The following is a 9,429-nucleotide window of genomic DNA, read 5'->3' on the forward strand; positions in this document are numbered from 1 at the left end:
GGCAACGATCCGGCTGCCCAGGAGCTCACGCTGCAGCTCTGGTTTGGGGAGGCCTCTGAGCCTCCACCCACGGGGGGCAGCAGGCTTGGGACTAATGGACCAGGCCCTTCCATGCTGGGTGTGGAGGAAGACTGAGGGCTTGGAGGAGAGAAGTGTGTCCTCCCACCAGCTCTGCCCCCTTCTGCCAGGTGACCTTGCCTCTCTGGGCATTAGCTCCTCACCTTCTAAGTGAGAGGTTGGACTGGTTGGCCCTGAAGCCTGCTCTGCCAGCCTTGCGTGGCCATTCATGGTTAAACACTACCCACTCTCTGTCCCTCCCTCCCTGCCACTCCTCAGGGAGATCAAGCCATAAACGCTGCCTTCTTCCATCTTCCTCCAGGGCTGTGGGCCTCTGAGAGGGGCCACAGGCATACTTGCTGACTGTCTCCTCTCCACCTGAAGCCAGGGTCTTGAGAGGGGAAGACTGGTGGTCCAGGTCTGGGGCTGGGGGCTTAGAGTGGGGATACTTGGGCCCTAGCCTCCCCCCACCCCACCTGCCTCCAGATGTTTTTTTCTCGGTTACATCATGCACGGCTCCCCCGGATCCTTCCCTGAGGAGCTCATGGCTTAATGAGCCCCTCAGGTGCCCTCCTCAGGCAAGATGCCTCAGCCCTCCTGGTTTCTGGGAAACAAAAATAACTCAGAGAGGCTCCTCTCCCATGCCCCTCACAAGCAAGGAGGGCCAGGCCCAGCTGTCATGCCCAGCCCCACCCACCCAGGCATTTTAAATTATGAGGCTGCATAATTAATCCTGTGTACCCATAAATCACAGGAGTGGCAATGGATCCTAGCCAATATGCACAGAGCTCTCTTCTCATCTCATTCTTTTTTTTTTTAAATTAATTAATTAATTAATTTTATTTTTGGCTGTGTTGGGTCTTCGTTTCTGTGCGAGGGCTTTCTCGAGTTGCGGCGAGCGGGGGCCACTCTTCATCGCGGTGCGCGGGCCTCTCATTATCGCGGCCTCTCTTGTTGTGGAGCACAGGCTCCAGACGCGCAGGCTCAGCAATTGTGGCTCACGGGCCCAGCCGCTCTGCGGTATGCGGGATCCTCCCAGACCAGGGCTCGAACCCGTGTGCCCTGCATTGGCAGGCAGACTCTCAACCATTGCGCCACCAGGGAAGCCCTCATCTCATTCTTTTCCGTCTTCAAATCAACTTTATAAATAGGTATAATTTCTTGGTCATCCACAGCATACATACGAGGACACTGAGGCTCCAGGTGATAGACCTGGTGAGTAGAGTGCCAGGTGTCAGAGTCAAGTCTGACTGTAAAGCCCAAACTGGTTTCATACCCACTTCATAGCATAGCAGGAGACTATTACTCTTATGCCCTGCTCATGACAGACATCACTAATCAATCATGGCATGGCAGACATTGCTAATCAATCGCAGTGTTCTTTTCTAATAAGCTCAGAGGCAGCTGTGAACTCCTAAATGCAGTACTCTAGGACACCATTTCCTATCAGAAGATCAAATCCACAGTATTTGCCATTCCGGTGAGCCCACACCATCAGCCTTGAGTCCTCAGGACTCAGGCACAACCCCCAGATGCTCTAGTCAGCAGGGCACAGGACTCTTCACTGTACATCAGTTGCTGTGTTGTTCTTAGAGAGGGATTAATGGCTCCACCATCCCCTGAACTGTTGTCCCTTCTAAGCATGGTCTCTCTTAGAGACACAACAACCATACAGGTTTGCTTGGGGCTTCAGGTTTTGTTAGGTCTTTAACAGAAGTTTTTATTATGAAACATTCAGGTATACCCCAAAGTGTAGTTAATAATATTATCACAGACAATTGTGTTCCCACAGTTGAAGCAACAGAACATCCCTGACACAACCGAAATCGCTGTGTGTCCCCTTCAGTCCATCTCTACCTCCACCCCCGCCAGGCCACCACTCTCTGAATTTTGTGTTTCTCATTCTCATACATATTTTTATACTTTTCTCACATAATTACATATCCATATTATTCAACATTACAGAAATTATTTTTGTTCAGATCTTGTTGCCACTTGTCATTTTCATACAGTTGGATGTTATGAACTTTTAGGCATGATGATAAGTGCAGCTTTGAATCTTCCACCGTATCATAATTGTGAATATTTGTTGAGCCCTCATTCTACACCAGGCATGCTTTTAGGTGCCTTATCTGCCTTAACTCATTTAACCTTCCCGATAAAATTATTTTTATCCCCACTTTACAGATTTAGAAACAGAGGCACAGAAAGGTGAAATTATGTACCCGAGTCACATAGCTTGGAAGCTGTGCTCTTAATTGCTAGACGTCACTCTCTCTACTGCTGCGTGGTCTGTTGTCTGAAAACACAGTCAGTAGCCATCTGTTCTCCTATTTAAGGGCCGTTGCTTATTTTTGCCGACACGCCTCAACTTTAGTCTCACAGGGTTTGGGGGCGGTTGTATTATCTTGCTTAGTTCCTACATCAAGCCTGTGAGTGGATGTCTGTATCATCTCCCTTTACAGATGAGGAAACTAAGGCTCAGAGAGGGTAAATCACCTTCTCAAAGCTGCACAGCTTCAGCAAACCAGAGGCGGACCGTGAACCTGGGCTCCTGCAACTGTAGAGCCCAGGGGTTCTCCCGTATCCCATGTGAGCCCTCGGTCCCCCACTGGCTTCCTCTTGGCTCTGTCCATGGCAGCCTGCCCTGCCTCTCCCGGAACACCCCTCCCCACACCTGGCATCCAGGCTCCCTCCTCTCGCCACCCTCCACCGTCCTCCTTCCAGAGAAGGAGCCCAACCGGAAGGCCAGTTCGTGTTAGGAAATTCCAGCCACGTGAGCCAACCCAAGCCTGGGATTCTGAGCAGCCGGTGGCTTTAGGAGAAACTGAAACTTGGCTTGCTGTGGGTGGAGTGGTCACGGGGAATTTAAAGAGCTGCCACTTCCTTGGGTTCCCAGAGGGTACTGGGAGGTCACAGCGGCGGAGGGACGCCCTGAACCGGGTGTGAGCCTCTCTTCTCCTGCCCCACCATGCACCTCTGCAGGGGCGATGAGCCGCTGACCAGGATGGTGAGTACAGGGGGCCAGGTTCAGGGGATGAGAAGGGGAATACGCCCCAGGGTGCCCGGTGCCAGCTCTGTTCACATGGGCTGTGTGGCCGAGGGCTCACACACCCTCTCTCTGGGCCTCACTTTCTTCAGGGGATTGGATCGAGGGCTTTCCTGCTCTCACATTGCAGATCCAGCCTCCAGTTTAGAACTTAGCCTCTGAATACTGCTCTCTCCTAACCTACCTGTTCATTCACTGCCATTACAGGAGCCTTCTCTTTCCTCCCCAAGTTTTCTGGCCATGGTTCCCTTGGAACCTTGCCTCTCTCCCAGGACCCAGGTACCAGAGGCCCACCCACTTCTCTCTCTGCAGGTCTTTCCCCCAGGCTCCAGTCTCTCAGTCCCCACATCACTGGGAAGGGGCCTGCTATGGCCATGAACCTAGGAGCACAGAGTCCTCCACCAGGGAGGCCAGGGTCTTGCCTGAGGTCCCTACACTCAGAACACACTTCCCAGAGTGACCTGTGGGAGGGCGGGTTGGGCTGTGGGGTCTCCAGTGTTCCCTCTTGTCTGACTTTCCAGAGCCCTGGGCATTTGGGTTAAACATTTCATCTAAGTTTCATGAACCCCAGTGTAGGAGGAGGGTCACAGCTGTCAACCTTTGAGTCCACTCTTCTATTAGAAGGGACTCGATTCACCCATTCTAGGCTGCTGTCCCCCTAGAATGCGAGCAACTTGAGGGCAGGAAGTTTCGCCTCTTTTGTTTGCTGCTGTGTCCCCATAGCTCAGTGTGTGGCACATAGTAGGTGCACAAAAAATATTTGTTGTGTAAGTGAATATCAGCTTTGGGCCCGAGCTGGGCATGGGAATATGGAGTGAAGTCAGAACCCCCGCCCTGCCCTTACAGACAGAGTTCATGGCTAGAGAAATCAACACCTTGACCGTGGAAGTAATAGCGATCAGAACAACAGCGGCTGACTTTTATTAACCCCTGCCTGCTTTATGTCTTGTGAGGAAGGCGCTGGTGCCTCCACTCTACGGCTCAGGTAGCTGGGCACACAGAAGTGAGTGATCTGCCCAGAGCAACACGGCTGATAAGGAGACAGTGGGTGTGAAGTCAGTCCTGTCTGGGTTTGAATCCTGGCTTGTGCTGCCCCATCGTGAGCTGTGAGCAGGACACGTGGGTGAGGCTGGCAATCCACCGAGGAGTGCTGTGTCTGCGATGGGGTGTGTGGACACCGAGGGAGCCAGAGAGGGCTTCGAGGAGAAAGGGGACCCTTGGGGACTTGATTCAAGAAGGGTATGGCTTTACAGCTAGCCAGCCCCTGCCAGGACCCCTGAGCCTTTGGCCTCTCTCCCTACAGGACCCTGAGGAACATCAGAGGCAGCTGAAGAAGAAACAGAATAACCGTGCAGCCGCCCAGAGAAGCCGGCAGAAGCACACGAACAAGGCGGATGCCCTGCACCAGGTGGGGGATGCCTCCCTTCCCATTCCTGATGTCACTTACCTGGCCCGGCCACCTCTTCTCTGTCCCGCCTATGAGCAGTTCCCCCTGCACTGCCGTATGTGCCAGGGGGCCTGAGTTTGGGAGGAGGGAAGGGCTTTGCAACTGAGATTTGGAAATTCCTGGGTGTTGAGTGGAAACCGTGTGCCAGACAGACGCTGGGCTGCAGGGACATGACAGTGCATCCTCAGCCCGGGCCTACCCTCAAGGCACCCCCAATTTAGGGGAAGGAGACAAGGAGGGAGGCAAACAGGGAAAACCTGGCTAGTGACCAGCCGAGGCACCGGTTAAAATGCAGCTCCTGGCCCCTCCCCACCCAGGACCCACCTCAGGAGGTGCTGCACTCTGGTGGACAGGTTCTGATGGGGGTGGCCAAGACGACGCTGTGAGAAACCGGTTCAGGGTTAAGATGGGCTGGCTTTAGAGTCCCAGCTGTGGCACTCATTAGCTGCAAGTCACTTCCCTCACTGAGCTTCACTGTCCTCATCCGAAAACGGGGACAATAATCGCTGCCCACTGGCAGGACCCTTGTGGAGACTAAAGAAGACAAAGGAGCCCGGTGGGAAGGGGGAGGGCTCCATTCACACTTGCCTCTTCACCTTGCATGGTAACCTGACCTTGGATGGTAACCTGACCTTGGAGCTTCCCTTCTACCTCTGTGCAGAGAGAAAGGACACCACCAGTTCCATCCCAGGGGGACGATTAGGCTGGGTTCAGGACCTGGCTTTTGGGAGGGCTGCATACATGTTAGTCCTTATAGCAATGAGTCAAATTCAGAGCCCTCCACACCCAAAGGCCCTACAATCTCTGTAACCCCGCCCCCACCTGTCCACCGTCCTCTCCTAACATCCTACACCCTGTTCTCTCTGTTCCTTCACTGGCCAAGCACATCCAGCCTCAGGGGCTCCCCCTGGTTGCTCCGTCTACCTTCAGACAGCAGCCTAGCTAGATCCTCACTTCTTTCTGGTTGTTGGTTCAAATGTCACCTCCTCAGAAGGAGGTGGTCTTTCTAAACATCTGATCTAAAGAGACCTCTCCTATTACTCTGCCCTATTTTTCTGGTTAGTACTGACCTTCTATCACATATTTAGATGTTGATCATTGCTTGTCTTCCTCACCAGACTGTAAGCACTCTGAGGGCAGGGAATTGTTCTGTTCCCTGCTGTTTCCCCATCACCTGGACCAGTGCCTGACAAATAGAAGGGACTCAATAATTCCCTGTGGAGTGAATGATAGAGTCAGGATAAAGTGCTTTGGGAACACATAGGTGGGAGCAACACACAGGTAGTTGGGTCAAGGTTATTTAGAGATGAAGCCTGAACTGGTTTTCAAGGATGAATAGGAGTTTTCCAAATGGATGAAGGTAAGAAAAGGCATTTCAGGCAAGTAAAATAGGGCTGGCATGGCCATAAGAGAGTAGCACCCTGTAGAATGCACGAGAATGAGGACTGATGCCCAGGATGGCGCCTCCCTGGCAGCGGTAGAGACTTCATGCATTCGTTTATTCCTTCCTTCCAGAAATGCCTATTAAGTATCTCCTGTGTGGCAAGCACAATTCTAAGCATTGGAGATACAGCTGTGACTTCAGCAGACAAATGCCCAGCTCACCCTCCCCAGGGCTCATATTTTCATGGGGGAGCCGGACAAATAAATGACCCATGAGGTATTTGAGATATCAGATGGTGATACGTGCGCTGGGAAAAATTAAAGCAGGGAAGAGGGAAGGGACTGGGGCATGTGGGGTGATAGAAACCTAACTAGGGAAGCCGTCCCGGAGGAGGTGACATTTGAGCAGCCTGAAGGTGGCGAATGAATGAATGAGTGAACGAATGAGTGAGGAGCCAGTGACTCAATTTCTGGAGGTGAATTGAAGCCTTTGCAGAATTTAGGTGAAGGGTGACCTAATGACATGTTTTTAAAATGTCTTTCCACATTCCATGGCAGAAACCAGCTTGGGAGTGGGGCTGCGGGTGGCTTTGAGGCCTGTTAGAACTTTGAGTCCATGGCTTAAGCAACATTTTAACGCAAAACACCCTTGCAGCTTCTTCTTTTAAAAAGTGATCATAAAGGGTGGTAGGTCGGGGAGAGGGCCAAAGGAAGTCACTGAGCCTGATGAGCTGTGGAAATAAAGTTCCTTCTGCGTTTTCCACCATTGTTGTCATCATAAATGGTTGTTTAGAACTGCACGTCGATTACTGTCCCACTGGGTTCTCAGAACCCAGGGTTCAGCAGAACAGAACCTAAACGCGGAACAGAACACACCTGTGCTGCCAACCTGTAAAACATGACCCTGGACTCCGGCCACGGTGCCTCAGTGGGAAAGTTCTGGGCACTGGGGAGGTCTGGCAGTGGCACTAAGCCGCCTAGAGGTGTCCAGGACAGAGGATATCTAAGTTGTCACAAGAAGGCCATGTCAGGATTAGCCCGAGGATGGGGGTGCTGGAAGTGTCCAGGCAGGGGAGAACGGAAATGTGGCAAGGAAGCAGAGTCCATAATGGGGAACAGGAAGTAGGAGAATCAAGAGAAGTCGGAGAGATAAAACTGGAGGTGTGAACTGGGGCCACCATGCACAGGGAGTCATTAGAGACTTTAAAGGGCTTTAATGTTCGATTAACGATGCAATCACTGAATGTCTCCTCTGGGCCAAGAGATCTGGGTGGTTTGGGGGGCACACCAGTTAGGAGGCTGGTGGAGCTCCCAGGTGAGTGGAGATCCCAGGCTGACTAGCTCAGGGACCTGGCAGCAGGGATGGAGAGCAGTCAGATCTGAGCCCTAGCAGGAGGTTGAGTTGGGGGGACTTGCTGGTGTTACGGAAGGCTGGCCAGAGAGTAGTCAAAGGGCATTCAGACGGCGGTGGTATCCTTCCTCCTATATCGAGGATCCTGGGGGATTGGGAAATAGGGCTCTTGCTGGGTCCCTGAGTCTGGCTGACATAACCCTCCCCACCCTTCTGCTTCTCCCCCCAGCAGCATGAGTCACTGGAGAAACGCAACCACACCCTGCGGAAGGAGATCCAGGCCCTTCAGGCTGAGCTGGCGTGGTGGAGTCGGACCCTGCACATGCACGAGCGCCTGTGCCCCATGGACTGTGCCTCCTGCTTGGCTCCAGTGCCCCCTGGCCGCTGGGGCCAGGCTGAGTGGCCCCCAGGCCCCGTGCGCCCTGGACCACATGGCTGCCAGGAGCAGCCAGGCCCGTTCCGGACCCCGGTCTCCTCTCCGATGGCTCTGCCGCTCTCTCCAGATCCACAGCCTCATGGTTCCCTTGGCCTCCTCTTGTCCCCTCTGCCCTCACTGTCCCTTGGTCCCGCCCCTGTCACTGCATCCTCTGGCCAGCCGTCCCCTAGCCCTGTCCAATCTGCCTCGCCCACTGGCTCCGGCCTGCTGAGGTCTTCCTCCAAGCTCAGCACCCTCCTGCCCAGCCCCCCCGCCCAACCTCCCCCTCTACAGTCCCTCGGGCTGGAGCACCCCACCAGGGGGAAGCTGGCGTCCTCAACCCACAGCCCCTCAGCTGCTCTGGGGCTGGGCTTTCTGCAGGGCAGGGAGCATAAAGCCTGCTTCCTCAGCAACAGATCGGCAAGGGCCCCACCCCCTCTGGCCTTCCCCCTGCTCTCCTCTGCTCAAGTCCACTTCTAACCCGGCCCCCAGAGCTGGGCTGGCCCCTTCCTTGGACTCAGGAAGCAGCCTCAGCACATGGGCATCTCCTCTGTTGCCACTGGAAGCTGCCTTTATTGGCTGACCAGCTGAACCAGGATTTCACCAGGGAAAGGAAGCCGTCACTGTGTGCCCACCACTCTGCCAGGTCCTGTCACCGCTCCTTTCTTATTTCAACCTCATGGTCATCCTGCAGAATCCAGATTGTCAGTCTATTTTTCAGGAGTGGGAAGGGGACAGGCTCAGAGAAGCCAAATGACTTGTCTAAGGTCACACAGCCTTTCTTGGGACCTGAAACACCACGATCTAATCCTCCTTCTCCTAGTGGAATCATGGCCCAGGCACCCTAGGGGCTGAAGTCCTAGAAACTGAGAACTGGTGTGAGAGGTTTAAGTGCTGGGAGTGGGGAGGGGCTCTCCCTTCTGCTTTGTGATTCCCAGGGCCACAGAGCCCTGCAGTCTCTGAAACCTTGCCCTCGCTGGGGCTGGTCCAGAGTCCAAGCCTGGGTGGGGAGGGGCCAGGCAGGAGCCCAGAAGTGAATTCTTTCTGTTCTTTTCAGTGCCAAAGAACTGAACCTGTGGGTTGGAGTTGGGGACAAGCCTGGAGCGGTCCCCCCTGGGATTTCTACATGCTGAGTACCCATAGCCATACCGTGACTTTGGGGAGATTGCGAAGGGTCAGCTCTCCAGGCTATTCCCCAATAACTCGCTGCCTCCCCCCTTCTCCCAGGGCCATGGTGGGTGGACTTCTGTGAGCATTCATGTCATGCACAAAAGGCAGGTGGAATGAATGAGGGAAGGACCAGGTGCAAAGTTATGTTTAAGCAAGTGCTGGACTTGAACCTGGCCGCGGTGAGAACTGTGTCTTCTCCGGTATCACCCTCATCCCTGTGCAGACCTCAGACCCTCATTACCCTCAGGCCCCTCTGAGCAGTGCCCCTCATTGCTCTTTGGCCTGATGGCAGCTGAAGGGGCTTGGGGCTAGGTGGGAGCTCAGCTGTAGCGCCTGCTCGGGGATGGGGGTGGGGTGGGGGTGGCGGGTTCTCATTCAGACTCAGGACAAACACTGTAAGGGGCCTGAGATGAGAAACTCCAGCTCTTCACCCAGATTTTCACACACATGTAAACAGACACTATGCTAGTATTTGACACACTCCAGGATGCTGAGCACAAGTCTTGGTACCTAGACTTTATGGTAAATAAAATGTCCAATTCTTTTTGCTTTGGTTA

The 9,429-nt window shown here is 53.8% G+C and overlaps 1 protein-coding gene across 1 annotated transcript; it reads left to right on the forward strand.

The window, feature by feature from the left end:
- Positions 1 to 2,799: 2,799 nt before the first annotated feature.
- BATF2 (basic leucine zipper ATF-like transcription factor 2) lies at positions 2,800 to 9,429 on the forward strand. The gene is given in 5 exon segments (XM_082341952.1): positions 2,800 to 3,067; positions 4,410 to 4,514; positions 7,517 to 8,095; positions 8,097 to 8,136; positions 8,139 to 9,429. Coding segments are annotated over 5 exon segments (807 nt in total). The 5' UTR covers positions 2,800 to 3,028; the 3' UTR covers positions 8,183 to 9,429.

This window comes from Balaenoptera borealis (genome assembly GCF_965194805.1).
Source record: "Balaenoptera borealis genome assembly, chromosome: 11".
In the NCBI taxonomy this organism is placed as follows: domain Eukaryota; kingdom Metazoa; phylum Chordata; class Mammalia; order Artiodactyla; family Balaenopteridae; genus Balaenoptera; species Balaenoptera borealis.